At 34.9% G+C, this 22889-nt stretch overlaps 1 protein-coding gene across 8 annotated transcripts in view; it reads right to left on the bottom strand.

The window, feature by feature from the left end:
• CPEB3 (cytoplasmic polyadenylation element binding protein 3) overlaps positions 1-22889 on the bottom strand; it is a 93997-nt gene that overhangs the window by 34015 nt on the left and 37093 nt on the right. For 6 of the 8 annotated variants that reach the window (XM_030485862.1, XM_030485861.1, XM_030485856.1 and 3 more), the window contains 2 exons: positions 14921-14977; positions 3825-3848 (listed from right to left, as the gene is read on the bottom strand). In XM_030485862.1, coding sequence (XP_030341722.1) covers positions 3825-3848; positions 14921-14977 — 81 coding nt within the window. The remainder of the gene's footprint in view (positions 1-3824; positions 3849-14920; positions 14978-22889) is intronic. The other 2 variants (XM_030485857.1, XM_030485859.1) reach the window with 1 other exon arrangement.

The raw sequence follows: 22889 nt of genomic DNA, 5'->3' as shown, positions 1-22889 counted from the left end.
CAGAAGATCAAGAAATATTCAAAGTCTCTATATAAGCAACACTAGACCATGCCAACTTCAGAATGTAATAATTCCTTATAGCAAAGTTGAAAATTAAATCCTGCAATGTAGAGAGATGTCTAAATGGGAACCCCATCTCAGCTCTGAGAATGCCAATTGTCCCCTCATATCATGGAAGATTGCTCTCAGGGATGGAATAATAATTAATTGATACAAACAGTTTATACAGGGGTTAATTACAAGTATGAATAGCAGGGCACATAATTTAATTCAAAGGTAATGGATCACATGACATTGACTTCCAGCAAGACCTAAGGAAGAAGTAATGCCATACTCCTATCAACAGCACAGGAAGTACAGGAAATAAAAACAGGGGCAAGAAGAAAAATCAAAACATGCAAAGGGACAGTATTCATAAAAATGTATACACTGAAAATATCAGTAATAGAGTCTCCAGTAGTAAAGGACAGATTACAAAAGGCAGCAGCAATCCAACATATGGAAAAGAAAGTAACAAACAAAAAACAGCAAAGATGTTCTGACTGACAGAGAGCATCAGCCTGATTTTTTATGAGCACCAAGCACTAGAAAAGTCTATATTAGGAAGAGTATATAAAATGCACAACATTGAGAGAGATCTCAGATACAAAAATCCACTGAAGCAAAAATCCTACTGTGCTTTTTAGCACCAACATTAAAAATGGGTAAATGCCACAATCAGAGAAGGATCTAGAGAGGCTACACTTTAAAGTCTAGTATAACTGGTTGTCAAAAATGGTGGGGTTAGAGCATAAAACAGGAAAGACTATTGATGAATATTCCATTAATGGACAAACAGGTCATGCACATATATAAAAATAAGCATTTCAGCTTAAAAGAGAACACATATGAGAGAAATAATAATTAGGAAGGCTAAAATTGTGTAAAAATATCAAATCAGAAAACCCATTGAAAAGTAAGAAATGAGAAAATATCTATAAAAGACTGACATTACTGAGAAGCTAAATAATCTTTTAATTCCCACCCACCCCCCAACCTACCTTCCTGTAAAAAATAAAACAAACAACATGAGCCATTAGAGGAAGTTGACATATGAAATTAATAGATGCTAGAATGAGGTGTTCAACTAAAACACAGGCGTACAGAGGAGGCTGAACAAGTGCAGAGTTCTGAAGGAAATAATAAAAATGCACAGCAGCTAAAAAAGCAAAATTTCTCCTCTTATGCCAAATGATTGACAGTCTGCAAGCACTGTACTCAAGTAAATGCAAAAGATGAGCTAAAAATTTATAGTTAAGTAGACATGTATGAAGTATACATTTAAAATAATAGAAAACATACAGACAAGGGAATAGGGAATAACTGTTCACTGTCTCTTCAGTAAGGGGAAAATAAAGTGCATTGAACACAATCAGCATGTGGCAAGGCTGAAAGCAAGTCAAGCTGTGGAACCCCCTGCCACAGGCTTCTTAGGGTGCTGGAAAGTTTACGTAGGTTCAGACAAGGGAATGAGCAAGAACATGAGAAAAACCTATTCTGAAGCAATTAATATTGAGACATCACCTCGAGAAACCCTCAGAGGCAAATCTCTGGGAGAGTATTATGGGAAAACCACTAGATGCCTTATGTTTAGTCCTGTGCCCTTGTCAGTGCAGCAGAACAGATTTTGTGCTGATTTCCCACAGCTGTGCTGATATCTCTACCTGAAAAACTGGTTGTAGAAGTTAAAAACCGGGTACCTAAAGCAACATGACTCAACAGCTCTAACCATGATACCTACAAGGAAATGTTCACCTCTACTCAAAGAAAACTGGGGATCAAGCAAAGAACTGATAGGTTATGGCAAGCCCCAAGAAATTTCTGACAAAACCTTCCCACTGAAGATGCTTAGTCACAGTGACAGAATCAAATGCTAATTACAATATCTACATATAATAAACATGAAACGAGTCCTTGCACAGATTTGCCTCCGAGTACTCTGCATATTACAACAATGCAAATGGTAAAAAACAATAGTAGAGAGGGATAAATGAGAGTATTTGATATACAACACCATGTTTTTAGTAGACTGTTGTAGAATTTCATGTTTCTTAATGTTAAGAAAGCTCAAAACAACATTACAAAATTCAAGGTAATGAAAAAACATGAGTATCACAGACTTTCATATTGTATAAGGCAAGTCACGAAACCCTTAACATTAATGACGACACACACGCACACACACAAATCTACTTGTTACTACAGAAAAGCCTGACTTTCACACAGGAAACTATTATTATGGAGTGAAACATGCTTTTTGGTAGAATAAAAAAAAAAAAAAAAAGAAAATCTGAAAGCCCAACACATTCAGAACTAGTTTGCCCTGTTTTGTCATCACTATAATTTCTATAAAACAGCCTACACTGTATTCGTCACAGTTACTGCCACATTACTGTATTTCACTTCTACAAGTAAACATGAGCTACGAGCAGGTAATAGTGTCCAACTGATTCCCACCTCCTTCCCTGCTTTGGTGCCATTTGATCAACCTGGAAAGACTTGCCACAACCTTAAAATGAAATTAAACTGTTTACATGCACAGGGAGTATACAATATTATACACTCCGCATACTTGCCAATTTGTTTCAGTACCATAAGACCACTGAAAAAGTGTGATTATTAGGATGCTTTCAACATCTGTTGACAATAGCCTGTTCTGTGGAAGCAGGGAAAAATAGGAAGTTTGTGGGGAAAACCTGAGTATTTTCTTTTTGTTTAGCTGTCAAATAAACACTAAAACCAGCTTTGACTAAAATCACCTCGAATTCTGTATTATAAACTGTGCTAGTGTAGCCTTTATAGCCTACTACCTCAATCCATACAGATGTGCAAACTACAAGTTACTTGTATGCTATTGGCTTGCTTGTATGGCTAGGTTTGTCTCCAGGTCTCTCCACAAACCTGATGCAAATTGTACATTTTTAAAAGGCAGCAATGTCACATGCACAGCTGTCACAGAACACACATGAAAAAAGACGATAAAATGAAGTTTAATGCCAAAGTACCCCAGACAGATGGCATTGCCCAACTCTAAATGTTACAAGCTGCAATCTTCACTGTCAGTTTCTTAATTAAAAATCAGCTTGTGTAACCTACGGCACATAAATGCTACATTAGTAGCTTTCTTGGTAGTCAGCAAGCTTGCTATTGTCCATGTTCATTAATCTCTCAGAATAAACTTCTATGCAGCACTGAACATTTGGTAGAATGTTCTCAGTTTGCTTTTAAGGCTTGTCTATGACAAAATAAAGTTAAAATGTGCTCAAATGTTGTATCTTTTATTATCATCATCATCAATATTCACTCTTGAGGACAGTTACTAGTATTGGTATTCACAATGTTGTATCTAAGGCTGATTCTACCTCCAATGTAATACTCAAGTGTGATATTCACTGAAAGATGTTACATCTAAGAAGAGAAGTATTTTTGAAATGTTCACTGCACTAGTTAAAACATTGCACTTACACCAAAAAAACAAAGCTGAAAATAATCTTTTTTGACCACTACACATTTAAAGTAATAAATGTGTGTCATGAAAGTCTTTACATTCAGCCACACTCCAGTTCACTAGTAATAGCAACGCACTTGAAGTTATCAGCTCAAGATCACCATTGCTTTAAGCTGCTATTAAAAGGGAGGTGTTTTGCAAAGGAAAAATACGAGATTGATTTATACAGTGCATTTGATCAAATAATGTTAAAATTGGTAACATCTTATCATAAAGAGAACTAAATATTTATTTCTCCCACTATTCAGCAAACAAAACATTTAGTAAATACTTTTACCTCTTCTCCGCCCATAGCTCCTGGCTGCATGTAAACACAGAAGAAAATTGTCGGTACAGCTGTCATTAGATTTAGCTCCAAAAGCAAAGAAAACGTAGCTTCTACCTCTTCTCTTTTTCCCCTCCCACCATAAAGAAGGAAAAGACATTCAAAAAGTGCAAGATGAAATTCAAACAACCCAAGACAAGAGAAAAGGTCTGAAAATGACACAGCCAGGGGGAGAAAAAAAAAAAAGGAAAAACTAAAAAAGGAACATACCTGCTGTGCAAGTTTTCTAAATAGCAAAGGTATTAAAAAAATCAGGCATATCAGATTTACAGTACTATAAGATAATAATTTAGGATCATGGTTTTAAGAGGCAATAAACAATCAACAGTAATCCTAATTAAAAGAATTCATTTTGCATTTTACTAATTAGTTGTGGAGAACATATCTTCTGATTATGTTTCAATTTAAATAATTAACAATCTCTAAATACCAAAATCCTACCAAAACAATATGAACTCAATAGCCACAGTGTTCAGATGAGTAAAAACAGATTGACAAAACATCTTTGTCACTACCAGAGTTAATACAGCATTTCAATGAAACATGCACCAATAGCAAAATCCACAGCATTGTACAAGTGCAGAAGCTATTTTGTGGTATCATGGGAAATGAAAAAAAAGCAGCATTTTTTTATCTGAAATTTTAGAATACTAAAAAATAATCTGGAAAACAGTGTCTTCTACACAAGGACTTTGACCTGTTACAAAAGATATCTGTGGCCTTCCAAGGTAATCAAATGTGGAAGGCTAGGGATCAGGTAGAGTTTTTTAACAGAAAGTGAGCTTAGGCAATAGGTAACAGATCCCTGGTTTCTTTCTTCCTCTCTTCTTTGCAATACCATTTGTGTTGCTCCTCCTTCCCAACCCCATCTCTTATTCACAAAACTAACACAATGCCCTCTGGTCTTGCACAAGTTTTAGGCCTGATTCCTTTAGCTCTCCCTACAATCTCCCTTAGTCCACTTCATCTAGTTCCCACTCCCTCCTATATCCCAAGTGTTCTTTACCATGAAACTTTCCATTTTTCTATTTCCATCTTCAAATCCATGTCCTGTGGTGTCCCACCATACCCCTCAGCTTTCCCTATCCACTTTTCTTTGGCCAGCAATTACACAATGGATCGGTTGCAGCTAGTTGAGAACTACTCATCTGCTGACTGGTCCCCTGGCTCTCACTGCTAAGTAGCGACAGGGGCTACCCAGCACAAGCACTGGTAACCTCTCTTCTACTCAAGTAGCTGCTTCTTGAAGCCCTGAAGAAACACTGTCTCAGACAGTATAACACCTACACCTTTTTATCCCGCCATTGAAAGAGCAAATACATGAGTATTTCATTAGGAGGATTAAAAATTTTCAAGGGCTATTATGTTTAATGCGAGGCAGTAGAAGCTGTTTGTGTGAACAACTATTCAGTTGTGTGTGTGGTTGTGAAGTGGTTGGTAAGCCCTGAAACAGACTGCTGCTTGCACAGCAAGCAGTAGGGAGGGTTAGTACTAGAGTCGGCATTGCGGCAAGAATAAAATAATCCTCCTCCTTTATAGTCACTGCTAAACCCATATTACTCATTATGATAGCAAAGAATCACTGTCAGGTGTCACGTAGCAAGTCCTGATGACTGCCCATACACGAAAACACAAGCATGTATCCAGGTATAGCTATCAGCATGTTTTGAGAGTAATTTATTTAAAGGATGTCTCTCAAACAGAATGCTAGCAATCTAAAAATTAAATAAAGATACATTACTTCAGTATGAAGATGACTTCCGTGTTTCTACTTAAGAAAAGGAAACTTTATATGCTGAATGTGAACATTCAGGTCTGAACAAGATAACAGTACCTGATGGCAGAAATCTACCACAGCCTTCTGTAAATTTTAGAATAAACTGTTGCCAGTGATATAACACCACTATGTTATACTGCACTGCATAATATTACTTTTATCTTATTTATCCACTTACACACATAATCTTTATGTCCGTAAAAAAAGTTTTACTGAAGGTATATTTACAATTGCCTGTAAATTCTAGAGGGAAAATATTGCAATCCACTTAAGTAGGAAAACAGCCTAGTCACAGCTTTTCCTGATTAAAAACCATCACACTTAAACACCAGAAGAAGGTGAAGTTTCACTGCTGTTGATTATAATTTTTACATATATATCTATATAGATACAAAACCATAATTTGAACTCAGTTTTATCTGGTGTTTACATTAAAATATTATTTTTTCCAAAAGCTGACAGTTATTCAGCACAGCAACTTATGAATGTCAACACACTTCATGATGTTGCTTACACAGAATGCAAAATAAGAATGTGTCAGTTGAGGCAAGTTAATAAAAATACCCACTGTGCTCATAAGCCAAAGTTCAGAGCTCGACAGATTTAAGAGAAGGAATGGTTCGTCAGGTAAATTTCATAACTCCTCCATTTTATTTCAGAAAAATAAACAATTTAGACATTATTCTTGAATGAAGACATTTGGGAGCCAATACGAAAATTACTGCACGTTACAAACAATGAAATTACCAGTGTTATTATATCTGAAGTTACTTTATCTCTTGTGCAATACTAACAGAAGACAAAAGAAAAGAGACTGGGAGCTCCCAAAATTGTACCATCTCCAATGAAGCTACTCCCATATTCTGGTTTTGGTGCTGAATATGAATGTCATTTTCACAGAAAACCATCTCCTGAAATGTTTAGAAACCCAACCTAAAAGTGATTCTTTCCTATACCTCACAGGGCACTACGGTATTAATGGAAATGTAGCCGCTCTAAGAAATGATGTGCACATTTTCCCATGTAAGCTGTGAAATTGCTGCAAGCAGGCACTGATCAGTTGTGCAGCTCCCAGGAGGATCACCACCCTGTTAAGAGTTTCTCCATCCCTTTGCAACTTTCTTGAACTGACAGGTAGAAAGTTACATAACCAATGTCCCAAATCGCATGTACTCAAATACAAAGGAACAATACATTCCTTTTTACCCTCTGACAACTCTCCTGAAACTATTAACTCACTTCATCCCAGAGACTGAGTTGATTTTTACAAACAAGCAAAAAAGCCTCCCCAAACCCCAAATCTTGCAATGCAGTTAAGTAAATTTAGTGCTAATGTTATTGGAATTCCCAAAAGCCTGCAGCTAAGATTACCCATTTTTGCAGTAAATCAAAACACACTCAACTGCAATGCTCACATTTTAACTGTGTCTCAAAGAAAGTTACATGAAACTGATGAAAATTTTCTTTTCCTTTTTTTTATTGCTTTATTATAACATGGGATTGGAACTGCACATTGTATATGAGTTAAATAGCATTTCAAGGAAATATTAAATTTGTCTCCACATCATAGCTAATGATCAGGCAATTTCAAATACAGAAATAAGGGACACCGTTTATTTGTATTATCGCATTTTATGGAAGACTTAATAGAAAGCATTTTGAGATTTTTAAAAACATTCTTTCTACACTGTTAGTACTTATCTTGTTCATGCAACAATGTGTCTACAATATCAAATATACACATTTCAAGGAAATCTTAAAGACACTTCTGAAATTGACTCATAATAGCAGTACATTTGCAATTTTGGAGCTAGAACGGCTAAAGGAAAGTTTTATTTGACAAGACTGGGAACCACCTTGATTTATGAGGTACCAGAATCTTATTTCTAACTTGGAAACCTCATTTGTAATCTTGAAGCAATCAGCAGTTCAGAACAACACTTGCTTTAGGACACTATGAGTTGTCCAATAATTTTCTAAGATCAAAAAGCAAAATATGTCAAGCTTTGTCTTTTGAATAGTGGGTCTCTGAAGTTCTTAGAGATCTGGAAGTTTACAAGTGAATTGCAATGCCAGTGAAAATGAATTAATGAACTGAGAGAAGGTAATAAAATCAAATATAACTATGCAATGTATCTTTGCTATAACTATTTCTGCAGCACACACCTTGAACTCACTGAAGAACTCTTTTAGCTAAAGTAATGAAAAGCAAATGACCAGAATAATCTAGGAACTATTTTTATGTCATTAGAATACACAGACTAAGATCAGGTATTCATGTGCATATAACAAGAAACACAAATGCAAGAACTCTATGCAACATAGCTGGAATTTTTATCAACTGATTTGAAGATTTCCTTTGGGTCATAACAAAATTTTGAGATGAGACACAGGAATATTATATCTTTGTAAAGTACTTGACCGCTTTTAAACTTTGGGCCACATATTCAAAGTTCCTTTAGGAAACATTCTTTACTTTGTTCATTTCAGTCAATTCATTTGCTACAATGTACATAAAGTTTATTTACATCTTTATGATTTTAAAAGTATCTACCATTCACCAAGCTGTCTCACAGTTCCCATCTGGAAGAATTATAATTGCAATTCCAGCAAAACAAATCAAAAGGTTTATCTTTGATCACACTGTCAGTCCATGCTACTCTGTCTAAATGGTCAAGGTTATCTGACAAACTGTCAAAACTTGGTGGGTGTGAGAAAATCACTGAATAAGAACTAGGTAAAGAAAATTATCTTTAAAAAGTGGCTTTTCGTACAGTTGGAGGTATAGGAAAGGAAGTTGCTAAAGCAGAAGCAGTTTGAGTAACTTAATTTGTAGCATTCAATGTAAAAATTATGTGCACATTATAATAAATCCAACATTTTTACTAACTAACTAAACTCGGAATCAAAGTTGACAAGAACGGTTTGCATACAAACATGAGGCCAATGTTTGAACCAGCATGAATTTACTGCATATAAAATACTATCTATTGAATAACAATTTCTGGATTTATCTAGATAAGAGGCAAGCTGATAAATGAACGTGACATGCTAAAACTCATTAAGTCATGCGCATAAAAGTATGGGGAAAATTAAGAACTATATTTGGGAGAATAAAGAATTAAACTTGGTTCACTATATTAAATTTTGGGTTCCTTGCCATGGTATGTATGTACTGAGATTTATGTGCACAGAAGTCCATTTGCTTCTGAAGAACGTTTTCTATATATTAATCCATTGTTTGCACAACACTCACCCCCCCTTTTTCAGCATGTTTCAGCATTTGAGATTTGAGGGGCTATTTTTCATGATGACCAGTACAACAGGTAGCTTAAGAAAACGTTCTTTCTTCCCTATTTTCTGCAGCTAGAAAAACTGTCCACAAGAACAAGACTTCTATTCTCCAGTCTTTCTAAAGAGGTCTTTGAAAGAAAATATATAACCCAAATAGTTTGGATCGGGATGAATTATTGCTCATCTAAGAGTGGTTGAAAAGGCGTTTCTCAATTTCCACTGACTTATGGGCCCTGTGATACCTTGGTGATATCAGCTTCAACAGTCCCTTCTGGTTCACCTTTTTTTTCAATGCTAGCAATGCATTACAACAACCTCCCTGATAACATATGCTGACATACATATACAATTGAATCTCATCATCAGAAAAATACAATCTATATGCAAACTGTATGCAGTTAAGGCCCACACATTGGGCCTCAAACACCTGATCAAACATGTGAATTGCATTTGATACTCAAAACTATTGTTTAAACAGCTTAGGCCTTCCTTCCTCAGGCATACTGAGCAGGCAAGCATCTGTGCAGGAGGGAAGGCTTGCCTATTTTCATTTATTTGTTTTAGTCTAAAAAATGATTAAAGATAAAACTCACATTTCCAACAGCCAGGTTGATAGGAACTACCTTCATATTGCTTCCTATCTACCAAACTTAATTCTGGACTGCTGTCTCATCTCTTCTAGCATCATATATAATGCCTGTGAAATAGCCTGGCGTATCTTGTTCTTAAAATTCTGCAGAAACAGATGGCACTCAGCCACAATAGAGAGGATCACAAAGATGAAAGGAAAGCACATTCATTGGTGAGGTTATGAGGCAAGAAAAGTGGTGACAAAAACCTCCCACAAACAGAATCAAACAAACAAGAAGATAATACAAAGATTGAAAGGAATACAATTTAAGAAATCTTCCTCTGCTAGGATAAGACTTTAGCAGTGACTGATAAGAGATACTGCCTTCAGTAACAGCCAGATCGTATCTCAGAAAGTGCAGGCACTTGTATAAAATAATTGAAGGGAGGAAAAAGCATGTTTTATTGCTCCTCTGCCTTCCCACCCATTTATTTTAATTAAACAGGTATAGAAGGCACTCTGATATCAGCTAGCCTGCTTCACAGTCCCCAAGGCAGCATCAATACTGTTTGTATAGCTGGTTCTGAAAAACTTACTTAACAAGGTTATGTGTAGTGACAGTTCACACACTCTGAGACTCTTATGAACCGAGCTGCCTTGGCTATGTCACGCTTTATATAATTTTTTCCCTCCAGTTAAATACTCTGATCTCTTCACAATTAAATCAGGTGTAGCTTTGCAAGCCTTATTAGCTCTCTCAGTGTCTTTTATTCCTTTCTATTACTCCTTATATATTAATAAGCTAGTAACACATTAACAACCCAACTTGGGAATTGGGCTAAAGAGATTGATGCATCTTTAAATTTAGCCAGTCCATTTCCCAGAATATTATCACTACAAAAAACTCCAAGGTTTTATTAGCTATTAAACTGCCAGCCCAAGATTTTGCAAGACAAAAATAATTTAATAAACCTTCTATTCGGAGCAGTTCATTTCAAGGTATAACAATAGCACTGGCAAGAGATTTAAATATATAATGCTACTTCAACAGCTTCATTATACCTAAACACTGTATGTGTTTGAAAGCAATATATCAGAATATAGGAAGAGGCAAGTACAATCACTCTTAAGAAGACAAGGCAATTTTAAGTCAAACAGAAGCATGAAAATAAAAAATGAATTTGTTTTGCTGCCACTACCTTTTATGTCATGGCATAATGACTTCCCCACATAATGATTATCTCTATTAATAAAATGAAACCAAACTGTCTACATAAACATCTAAAAAGATGCCCCAAACCCTTGCCTTAGTGTATTTTACAAATTATTTTACCCAGAACAAACAGAACGAAATGATACTAATGAAAAGAAGAAAAGGCAGTCAGATGGTGAGCAAATAGTACCAGACCTCACAGATGACACATTTTCATATGAGACAAGAATGAACATTGGAAGCAGATGGAACACTTGAAGCCAAACAGCAGTGCAAAGTCACTGTACAGAGAAGCTTTAGGAAAAACAAAATTCCAGCATTTCACAAAGGGGTTTTTTTTCCTCATTTATTGGCTTAACTACCTTTAGACTAAACTCATTTTACAGAAGTTTGTTTGGGATCCTAGCACTACAGTTCAGCACTTCCTTAGAAAGATCACACAGCCTGGTTTATTCCCTATTTTTTCACCTGCTATACTTCTCTCCCACTGAAGTTTATTGTTGATTTTCTGGAGTTCACGAGAAGCATTAACAATAACTCACTACCTAGCACATAGGGTGACTGTGTCTTCATGCTGATCACTTCATCCTCTTCATATAGCTAGTTAAAAAGGAGTACATATTAACTCAAGAGAATGCCCAGTGTTCCCCAAATAGAAGCAATAGCTGTAGGAATATATGACTGCAAATGCAAGTCAATACTAGCAAGAGAAAGGAATGGACAACACTTTTGCATTAATTTTGGCAAGCAAATTAATCTATTTTCAGGTTTTGCTTAGTATTGTGAACATAACTTTTAATTGGTACTGCAAACCTCTACTAAAAGTATCATCAATAGCTGGCTTCTCTTTAAGTTCATACTTGAATTTATGTAAATAAAATCAATCGTTCAATTTATGCCACATTTCCCCTAGAAATTAGTGTCTCAATTGTATTTCATAAGGTGCCATAGATTAAGCTTTATAAAAATTATTCTACTGTTTAACTCAGTATGAATGGCATTATTAAAAAGTTAACAAACTGATGCCACTACTTGATTGAAAACACTATTTCAATTAGAGAAATTTCAATTAGAGGTAATATAGACAAAAGCTATAGCTTTCTGCCTTTGCAGAGTTTTTAAAATCTAAATACTTGCATATTCCTTCTGTTAAAATGCCCTTTAGGATTATGCTCAGATGTCTCTGAATATTTTAATATTGCATTCCTCAGTAGAAGCCTAATTCTGATAGAGAATGTCACGTGCCTCTAATAGAAACATGCTTATACACATTTGCAACAGTTTGCATACGTACACAAGCGTAATGCATTAATGGCAAGAAGAGATTCACCGTAATTATGCATTTTAAAGTAATCTCCTCTATCTCACTAATCTTATTATTTCAGAAATCAGTGCTTTGAGATGATGATGATTTACAACTTTGCACAATGATCAACAAAACAGCGGTGGTATGCTCCGCATTAAGCCCTGCCAACTAAGCAACACCTTCCAAACCAAACACTCCCCTTCAACACTTTAGACAGTAGCTCACTGAATGTCAGGAAAATCCCTAGTTTCAAAAGGCTATAATCAGTAAATAAAAATACCAGTTGAAATATAGGTGAAAGTGTTGCCATAAAGGATAAGACATAGCTAGAGATGAACGCCCCTCAGAAATCATCCCCTCTCCCTACAACATACGTAGTAAAGTTTTGCATTGCTGTTGAGCTGAGCCTGTGTTGCCTTCCAGCTTCAGAAGTCTATATACATTGTTAGCAAGAAATTGAGCTGTAAGTAATAAATCTTAAAGATTATTACTGTGTCTTCGTAGGAAAAGAGAAAAATGCTTATGTAACAATGACTATAAATAGAATGCGAAGGCCGGATTTGCGGATTCAGCAGACAGTGTTTGATTTCACAGAAATTATATATAGATATTGCAAGTATTATGATTTAAAGAAGTTAAATAAGTTCTTCAAATTGTTCAAAAACATGACTGGGATGAATTAGCTTTTGTGAAATCTTTTTTTTATTTTATTTTTTTAAAAACCAAACCACAACCATTCCAGCACAGGAAAGAGTATTTCTTCTTGGACTAACTTTCCTTAGTATATTTCCTTGTGACAAAGGTAGTGGGGCACATGGGAATTACATAGTTCTAAATTCTTCAGTTTTAGCTGCATACAAAAGAGGATTTAAATCACAGAAAGTAATTTTTAAGCTTATGTACTTGAATACTTGCTCAATTCTCAAATCTTCAAAGACTTAAGAGCAAAATCCAACAGGTTTCACAGTATAATAATTCTAGCTTCTGGGTTCTTAGTAATGGCCCAAAATGGTGTGGCTTCACCAAGTAAGGATGCGAGGGAGAAGAGATGCAAGAAAGGGAAAGTACATAGGAACTTATCCAAGGCTTTTGGTTTGCTTTTGGTTTGTGCTGAATTTCATTCAAAAGAACAATCAGTACTATATTCTGTTTATGCCCCTCATATAGCTATACTAACATTTTAGTCATGCACCAGGACTATAACTGCAAAGGATCATTATTTTTCATAAACTATTAGATTCTATAACTCTGTAAAAATTTCAAAGGAATTAGGAAGAAGTACATTCTTAAATTTTATTTCTATTAAAAAAGCAACTTTTTTTTTTTTCTTAGGTTTATCTAGCGATGACAGAAATCAGAATAGAATACATTCATCCATTCAGGACAAAGTGAGTTGTCACAAAATGAAACAATCCTGATTTGATATAGTGCAGTGTATATATATAGCATAGCTTTTTGGATCACTTTTTCATTTCTGTCTTTCAAAAATCTCAGTAAGACTTTGTAAGAAGTACTCCTGTATCTTCCATAGTAACTGTAAATTTTTAAAAATAACTCAAAATTCAATCATAATCTCCCACTTTCACAATTACTGTTACAATCACCTTAGTGAATTCCACAACTTAGAACAACAGATTCAGAGGCCAGAATTCATGTCAAACAGCAAGAGACTGTACTGTGTAGATCTTATTTACATACATGCACACTCACATGAACAGCTTCCTCTTTTAATCAAGTCTTTAATTGAAAGGAACATTTCTCCCAGTTGATTACTTGATTTCCCATAATCTCATGTGCCCATAAGAAAATAAGGCATATATGCTTTACTGTCACAATAGAAACTCTGCAAAACATCACCTCATTATTAACTATGAAAAAGAGCACAAGCAAAGTCTTACAGGTTCCAAAAGCTGTCATTTAAAGCCAAATGTTAAAATCCTTGCATCTTGCCTATTAAAAGGTTTCAGTTCTTCACATTTATAAATAATCTTTTAATTCTGTTTGGTACTACACAAAAGAATGCAGTTTTCAACTACACACAGTATAATTTATGTAGATGGCACAAAGGCAAAAAAAATGCGGTTAGTCAATTAATCCTAACACCTCTAATACAACATTGAAAACAAAACCAGACATTTCAAAATAGTTTTTTAGGATTAGATGGACAAAAACTATGCTTTGATTTTGCATAGTTCACTTCTACATTATGCTGGTGGTGCCTAACACCCACCCCCACCCTCTACACGCTACGAGGCTGTCTCTAGACCTTTCAGATCCGTTCTGGCAGGTTTTTTGAATTTGTATGTTCATGGCTGGATTATTTTATTTATTTATTTATTTATTTTCCAACACGAACAAAAGCAATAATCTTTCAGTGAAGTTCAGCCCCACATGTTTTTTCTCATTATTTAGATGTCTAAACATTCTCCCTAGTGGTGTCTACGTAATGTTTCAGGGAAACCAACAAAGTAAACTCCATCAGTCAATGTAATTGTATGCAAAACTTGTAACAACTCATCTCATCAAGAAGAAATATGTCTGGAGAGATATGAAAAATTAAAGTTACAGATTTAACACACATATACACCCACAAAAGAAGGAACAGAGACTATTTTGCAATATTATCTATAGCAGGCATTATGAAGCTTCCAGTGGAACACGAAATTATTATAAAGTTGATATAAAGAATCACAGTGCTACCAATAAGATCAGAGATGTTTGATCTATGAAAATAATTTTGAGAGTGCATATAAACTTCTATGCAAATATTACTATACATTTATGTTGACTGCACAGCTATGAACTCAATAAATCTAAGAAATAATATTCAACATAACAATATTAGTCATTAGATATTAATATTAACCATTAGATATTAACTACTTACTATTAAGAGCCATGATATTGTCTGTTCCTGGATGATGGAAATTTATTCCCATACGCCCTGCAATGTAAATAAAAGCTATTTTCAGTGTTTTTCTTTCAAAACTGAATTAAATTCATTATTATGAAAAATTGCTAAAGGGGATGAACAGCCAGGATAGCTCAATCTTCCATCTACTGAAGACAACTTTCCAAGAATACACATTTACAATATTTAACATCGTAGTACCTTTATTATTATGTTCTTAAAATACTGAAAGTCACAAAATAAACTATGAAAGTTATTATTTTTTTAATACAACCCTTTGCTTTGTACTACGAAAGTATTATGCTTTCCCTTTCAAAACAAGGCCTCAGAGTTCAACCTTGCTGCAGTTATGCCATTTATAGTACACTTCAAACAACAAATACAGCATTTCAAAAACTCCACTTAACTGGTAAAAATAAATCACTGTTTTCCATACTACCTGTGATAACAGGGAGCTCCCAAGTTAATGGATGGCTGGAGACAGAGTGCTTACCCTGGTTTTGTATTATTTCCCTAAGAATCTGCTGTTGCTTACTATTTGAGATAAGACACTGGGTTGGAGGGACCACTGTCATGGACCACACTCATATGTACTCTGAAAAATACTGATTCTTGACCCATAATACGGGACTACCATATACAGAAGGTCCACCATGACATCCAAATAAACTCTGCTCATGCCAGTTTCCAGGAAGCTGGAGAGATGTAAAATAGTACCTATTTTCTCAGGTGAGCTCTAACAATTGAAAGGATGGCTTAACAAGATCTCTGATGACTTACGGAACTGGAAGTAGGAAAAATTCACATGTGGTTACTTTGTTTCAAACAAGACTTAGTCCCCAGAAATCTACTTTTACCATCAAGCCAAGAAATGAGCCAACTCTATTAACTGTTCAGATTAGTTTTAGATACTATTTAACTGAGGTGAACTATTAAAAACTTAACCTAAAGAAACTTTGTAACAGGACTTTAAGAAAACTACCCCCCACCTCCCTGAAACAATTTGATAGCTGTAACTGGTGTTAGTCCTTGTTTCGAAAAAGATATAGAAGGATCATTATAGCCACATAAAAATTATTTCAATTAAGTAGCGTAAGTAACTTAAGTTACTCACAAGTGTTGTAATCCATTTCATATGCTGTCTATATCTCTAAATTTGTGGCTAATTTGGGAGCTAAGGAAGCAGGCAGTTTACATTCCTTTACAACATTGGCACTCAAATATGGGACCTCAAGACCCATGAACTATACTGAAGAACCAATATATGAGTTAAGTTCCTGCACTTCTGCAAAACTCAGTTTTAGCAAATAAGCTTTTGGAAAGCAGAACTAAAGCTAATCTTCTCAAATTAGTTCCTATCAATAAGTTAAAGCCTTCTATTTCCAGTTACAGAGACTGCTGTGCTGCAGTTAATATTCTTCTGAACAGATGCAACATGAAGTTTCAGTACAATTATGGAACGAAGTCACAAGCAGTTTTAGAAAAACAAATATATATTTTCTTCACATTGTAATTTTCTCATTCTTTTAGAAAAAAGTGCCACCACAATAAGACTATGAAGCAAACAGCACCTCCAGAAAGAAGTGGGGGCAGAAGGAAGGTAAATAAAACCTCAATTTTTACTTTCCAATTCCTTGAACAAAGCTTTTTAAAGACATCTTCATTAACTAATGACATAATTCTCCTATACATATTTTCACATTAATCTGGCACTGCAGAAACATTAAAACTGCTATTATTTCAGTTTATATAAGCTTGTGCTAAATTATTTACAAAATCTTGCCAGATGGACATTAATTCCCTTTTCCTTAATAGCATATTAATAAGCATAAGGTTACAGGTATTACTAGTAAAGAGAACAGGTATATATAATAATCTATACTAGTAAACTAATATTTGTAATAGGGAAAAAAGGAACTGCTATGAAAAAAAGAGTAAAATTTGAATGCCTAATGCTTGGATGAGCTCTTCTGTTTTCCTTTGCTGAAGCTGAAATTCTGCTGTTTGACCAGCTTCAGAAATAGAATCGTATCTGTGACATCTGGGTTTGTTTTTTATCTCCCTCCAGGCTGTCACTGGACCAGGTGCTGCTTGTGTGACATTTTGTCACCTGCCCTTGGCCTGCTATTTTTAAACAGTTCTTGTCAGCTATCTTTGAAGAGGAGCAGAATATACAGAGCAGCACAAGCAGAAGGCCATGTTATCACACTGAGCTAAGCAACAGTGTGGGATAATTCTGTGCATCTTCATAGGTTCCTCAATGCAATTACATAGAAACAAATTAATGGAATGCTTCCAAAACACACCTGCACTAAAAGCATTCAAAACTGACTGGTAATGCACCAATCATAAGACATTTAGTTACCAATAATTATATAGCCTTTCATATTAACTACAACATTTGAATATCTTGCTGTTTGAAGCAAATTCTTCCATTGAAAAAAAAGAGGCCATATGCAGATTACAAAACTGCATAATTATCTAAGGAACAACAAGAGAGCACAAAAAGGAAATTATGAATTTATTCATTTAGAGTTGCAATGTAAAACTGTGAAATGTAATTAAGAATATGAACATTCAAGGACATATTTGGGTTAAAAACATAAATTACTATCAGAAAACAATTTTAAGAAATGCACATGTATGTTACCTGGACCTTTACGAAGTCTGTAAAAGCACATATTTCTAATTATAGTTTTAACATGGAATCTCTGCATAAAATTTCTGCTTTTTAAGAATCTTAAACACAATAAGCAGAAACACAGAGAGTTAGAGCACAGAAATTACGGACTCCAGCACTTCACTGAAGTCATAAATAGGAACCCTTCCAGTAACAACATCCCAGTACTTGTATTCAGTGTACATCTGCCATTTTCAGTTTGCTGTCTTGGTTTCATAACTACCTACTGAGTATATTTTCAATTATGTGCTCTGACAACACACACATATATTACTGCAGTTGGGCTGCAATAACAATCACTCTTTTACTTATGCCTTCTCAATTCCTAATTAAAAAAAAAAAAAAAATTAATCCAGTTGTATAATTCTTGATCTTTAAACATTTCAGAATATAAATAAGAGCTTAACGATTCTTGTATAGACCAAGCTGCTCTTTTGCATAACTTATGTCATTAAATTCCTTAAATTCTCTCTCATTGCAGCATTTGGAGAGACTTTTCTGGCTGGACTGCCTAAGCGCTCTACTGCATGTCCAATATCATGCTTGTCATGGCAGAGAACCCAGTTCCTTCTTAGGAAGTGGGTGCATCTTCTTTTCTGTATTATACTGGAAATAAAATGATGTTAAATGGAATTTGACTTCACCTCATTCACTGTAGAAGGGAGTAATGATTTTGAAACAATTCTGAAATCTTTCCAATAACTTAAGGAGGTATGCCCTTCCCACATAAGAGTCTCTTTATTACATCTTTTACAAATAAATAACCTGATTTCTTTTAATTGTCTAGATAATTTCAAGTTACATGAACACTTCTGAGAAAGAATGTTATTCCAGAAACAACAAACCTGGATATCAGCACACTTTTGCCACTACTGCAGTTTCTTGACAATGTCTGGTGCCAAGCTTGTCTATAGTGGTCCCCTTAATCTCAACTTTAAAAGCCACTATTTTTAGCAGATCTTGAACCTTATGTGCACAATCTGTTTACAATTAAGTGTAAAACCTATCTTTGACTTCATCTTTCTATATATGTGCTGGTATTACCATTATTTTCACATGTCTGAAACAAACATCAGTGATGAATCAGTTCCAGATCTATAACCACGCTTTTTGCTTTCAGAGATTTCTCAATTAATTTGCTCTTTTACTAATTTTCTCTTCTTAAGTGCTCTATGGTTTGTTGAATCAAACTTGTGAAATCCTCGTCAGCTCCTGGACATGAACACTCAGTGAAGGATTTTTAAGATTACAGTTACCTATTCTCATCATTTTCATGTCACAATCAACGTTCCAAGTAACAACGTTCCTTGGTTATATATTGAGTAAAACTTCTTGCACTGTTATACCTCATGTGTTTCACCAAGACAGACCACTCATACCAATTCAGCAATTGGTATTTGGCATGAGATTTGCTAGAAAATGTCCTGAACTTAGTGGGAATGAGAACTTCCTCTCACATAGTCCTTTAGATCATTGTTGGTATCAATTACAAGTTATGCCTACAGACTCCAGTGGCAAGGTCAAATGAAACTGGCAACAGTACTAGATCTGCTATACTTCCTTAGCAATAATACCTCCTTTATCACTCTTTTCTATCAAATTATTTCAAAGTTGGTGCCAACAAAATGCATTACAGAATAGAGACAGTTATTTGGATGGATAGGTAGCAAGTGCAGTTTAGACACAGAAAAGTGCAAAAATCCAAGCAAGACCAGTATTCCCTCAAACATCTGAAACAAGAAGATTTTTGTATTCGGGGGTCTAGTTTACAGCACAACCTAACACTTCCCCAAACACACCCCCATAGCCTAGTTCTACCGTGACTCTTGTCTCCATGATTCACAAATGGCACAAGATTCACAAGCATGAAGCATGTGTGTGTATATGCATGGATATGTGTATATAGGAATTTTAACCACTTTTACACGACTAGCCCTCAGACCATTCTCTTTCCTATGCTTTGAAAAATAGACACCTGAAAGTGATGCTACATTAACTCAACATACATGTTTCAAAACATTTGAAAAGCAAGAACTGTGTAAGCAAGTGTCTGCATAAAGAATTATAAAAATAAAAGGTAACTCCCTGAAGAACTTTGTTGGTTCCCTCCCCCCACAAGTCCATGTTGTCATCCCCCCCCCACCTTATTTTTAAGTCTATCTGCCATATGTTCATACCCATAATTTAAACACCTACTTGGGACTTACGTATCTTTTACACATTACCATACTCAGCAGAACAAAAATACTACTGTTTGCCAGAAGCGAAATATGAAGAACTATTACTGTGTTTACACGTATACATTTTTACTGTGCAAGTACATATTGTGACAATGTGAACAGAAGTGTATAATTATCAACTATGAATAATAGCTGATAGTAATAAAGCTTACTGATAATAACTTCTTCCGATCACTGACTAAACAAATATATGCCATCAGCAGAGAAAACAACTTATAAAACATAACAACAAATAGATTACTATGAAATGCACTCTTCATAACTAAATTACATTGCTCCAATAAAACACAAAGTTCTTGTGTATATTTGAGTAGTGCAAACATTTTCAGCTTGAAAACAGTTACAATTTCAAAATATTAGTACTTTAAATGCAACACCTGATGAACATAAAAAGAAAATTGGCTTTACTTGTAAGGGGTAGACAAGTATACGTACACACATTCCCATTCTACATATAGTTCTTAATCTTTACTCAAAAAACCAACACTGGTGTTCTTATTGACTAGTTTGGGGGAATAAAACAAACCAATACGATAGAAGAGTTTTCCGCTAGCAATCCATTCTAAAATATACAAACCCTCAAACAGTAGGGAAGTGAGAAAAAATAAACTAAAAAAAAAAAAAAAAAAGAAAGAAAAAGAGCTTTGGGTGTCAGTGAATTTAGTCTTCAACAGGACAATGAGAAACTGGAAATAAGGAGAAAGAAAAATTGGTATCTGTTACCACCACTCCTTAAACTAAACAAAGCAAACAAAAATCCCCCACCAATCCTGTCCAAAACAGATTCAGCAGGTCAAAGACCAGAAGATGCTGGGTGCCAGCAGCAAATTAAGAAGTATGATCATACTACATGATCATGGAAGGAAGCACTCAGTTTAAGAAATATGAACCATTTAATGGTCATTCTGTACTGAATAAACAAAAAAACCAAAAAACCAACAACAAACCTCAAATTAAAGAGGATTTTCTTAAATAAGCAGAGTTTCAAATTGAAAGGAAACAGTATGTTTCCTGTAAAAGCATTAGCTTGAGTAGCCTAATTTAACACACAAAGAGATGTGCAAACACATCTGTCTGCTCATGCTGTTTTTCATGTGCATTTACAGAAAGGTGTCTGATGAGCATTGAGATCCTGAGAAACAGTCACAGTGCACTTTTTTCTAATGACAGTGTCGCAAAAAGCTCTGATTGGGGGCACCATTTCTAGGTCCAAGATGACGACATTTGTTCTATTTGCATGACCTTTGTGTTCAGCTGCTGACTGCAAATACAAATATGATCTATTCACCTCTACTTTCCTCAGGTCACATGGCAAACTTACTGCTTTGCTTACAAAGAGCTTATGAACAATTAGAGCTGAACATAATCTGTTGGCATGCATTGAAGCTAACTGAAGATAAAGATGAAAAAATAAAGTTCCATTCTATATGTATTATAATATTGTCTCAACTGCATACAATCTTCAAACATTGCTGTCAAGCCTCATAAACAACACAGTTAAGTTAAAGGCAAACAGGACATATTAAATTTTACTTAGTTTTCATATGACCTGATACAGTCTTTATGATAGTTAAAAAGTAGTAACCCCAGTAACCTCAGTTTCCTGTTGTGCAAATACATGGGTGTCATTCACATTAAGTATTGAAAATTTAGGTAAAAAGGTTCCCCACAGATGCTGGTTCCACTTCTGAACTGTTGTATATTCGTATTCAAAGTCTCAAACAATCTCAGAATAACAAATGCTAATATAGTCAGGGAATATGTACATTCTACTGAAATGACATAATTAACATATTTTATGTATCTTTCTACAGTATAACATCCATTAAAATTAGTTTTAATAAAGCCTGCTCTTGAAATTCTCCTTGTACCTGTGTTGTCTCCAAATATTCATACTTGAAGATGTTTCACACCGATACCTTATGAAAACCTCGCATTTTTTGTTAGTTGTGGATTTGCGCATTACAAAGTTTGTTTCCATTCTGATTTAGAATAAACCCCAAATATTAGTTATCTACTGTAACAGTAAATTTAAAAAAAAATATTTCAAAGTATATGAATTTCTCCTCATGTACATGATTTCTCTCCTCAATTGCATTTCAATTCATTTTCATGACCTATCAGTAGCACATGTTCATAGCATATGATCTAACACAGCTGAAATATTTTATTTAATTATTTAAAAATAGAAGAAAAGCAGCTGCTAGTTACCACTGATCAAAATATTTTTTATAGATCAGAATGCCTCTGTTTGTGTTGTAATGCAATACTTTGACATGGATAAACATATTGCAACAGTGACATATTACACCATAGACAGGAGACACTTTGATGTAGGAAAGAAATGTTTTAGTCAGTAATAAGTAGCATCTACCCATACTTATTCTCATAATTCAGTTCTGCCCTGCAGCATTAGGTAGAAGTAGTACATAAATACTAACAGGTTGTAAAATACACCCTTTCCTTGCTAAAGCAAAACCCTCCCCCATGTTTTTGTAATGTATGATATAGCTTACTGGCAACTCAGCAAATAAATAGGACAGTTCAGGAAAAACATCTTAGAAGACATTGCACTGTTCTGTCACATAGGCCTGGTTATGACTGACACAGGGAACAACCAGATACCTTTGGCCATATACAATAATTTGTCTTTAATAAGAAGTTTAACAATCCCCTTACTGTACTTTTTTCCTCCTTTTGAAAGGATTTATGAGTATTGACTTAAAGAGAAGAAAGATGCTGAAGCTGGTCTTGATGGCAGAGAATGCAGGTAAGGAAGTCTGCCTAACTGTTTTGGGAGAAGAGAAAATGAGGCTTCCTTTTTAATGGGTTTACATTCTTCAGATCTCAAAGCATGAAAATGGCAAACAGTTTATACAGTTACACAGTTCCCCGACTTCAAGGACAGAAAGATAGAAGCCTACAGCAGGGTACCCCTATCCTGCAGAAAAAGATAAGAAAAAGAAGTCAGTTTTAGACAGAAACGAAATAAAGAGCTGACACTGAATGCCTTCTCCCAAGACTG

This window comes from Strigops habroptila, chromosome 5 (genome assembly GCF_004027225.2).
Source record: "Strigops habroptila isolate Jane chromosome 5, bStrHab1.2.pri, whole genome shotgun sequence".
In the NCBI taxonomy this organism is placed as follows: domain Eukaryota; kingdom Metazoa; phylum Chordata; class Aves; order Psittaciformes; family Psittacidae; genus Strigops; species Strigops habroptila.
The sequence above is the reverse complement of the archived record's forward strand: the minus strand, read 5'-3'. Positions and strand labels throughout refer to the sequence as shown.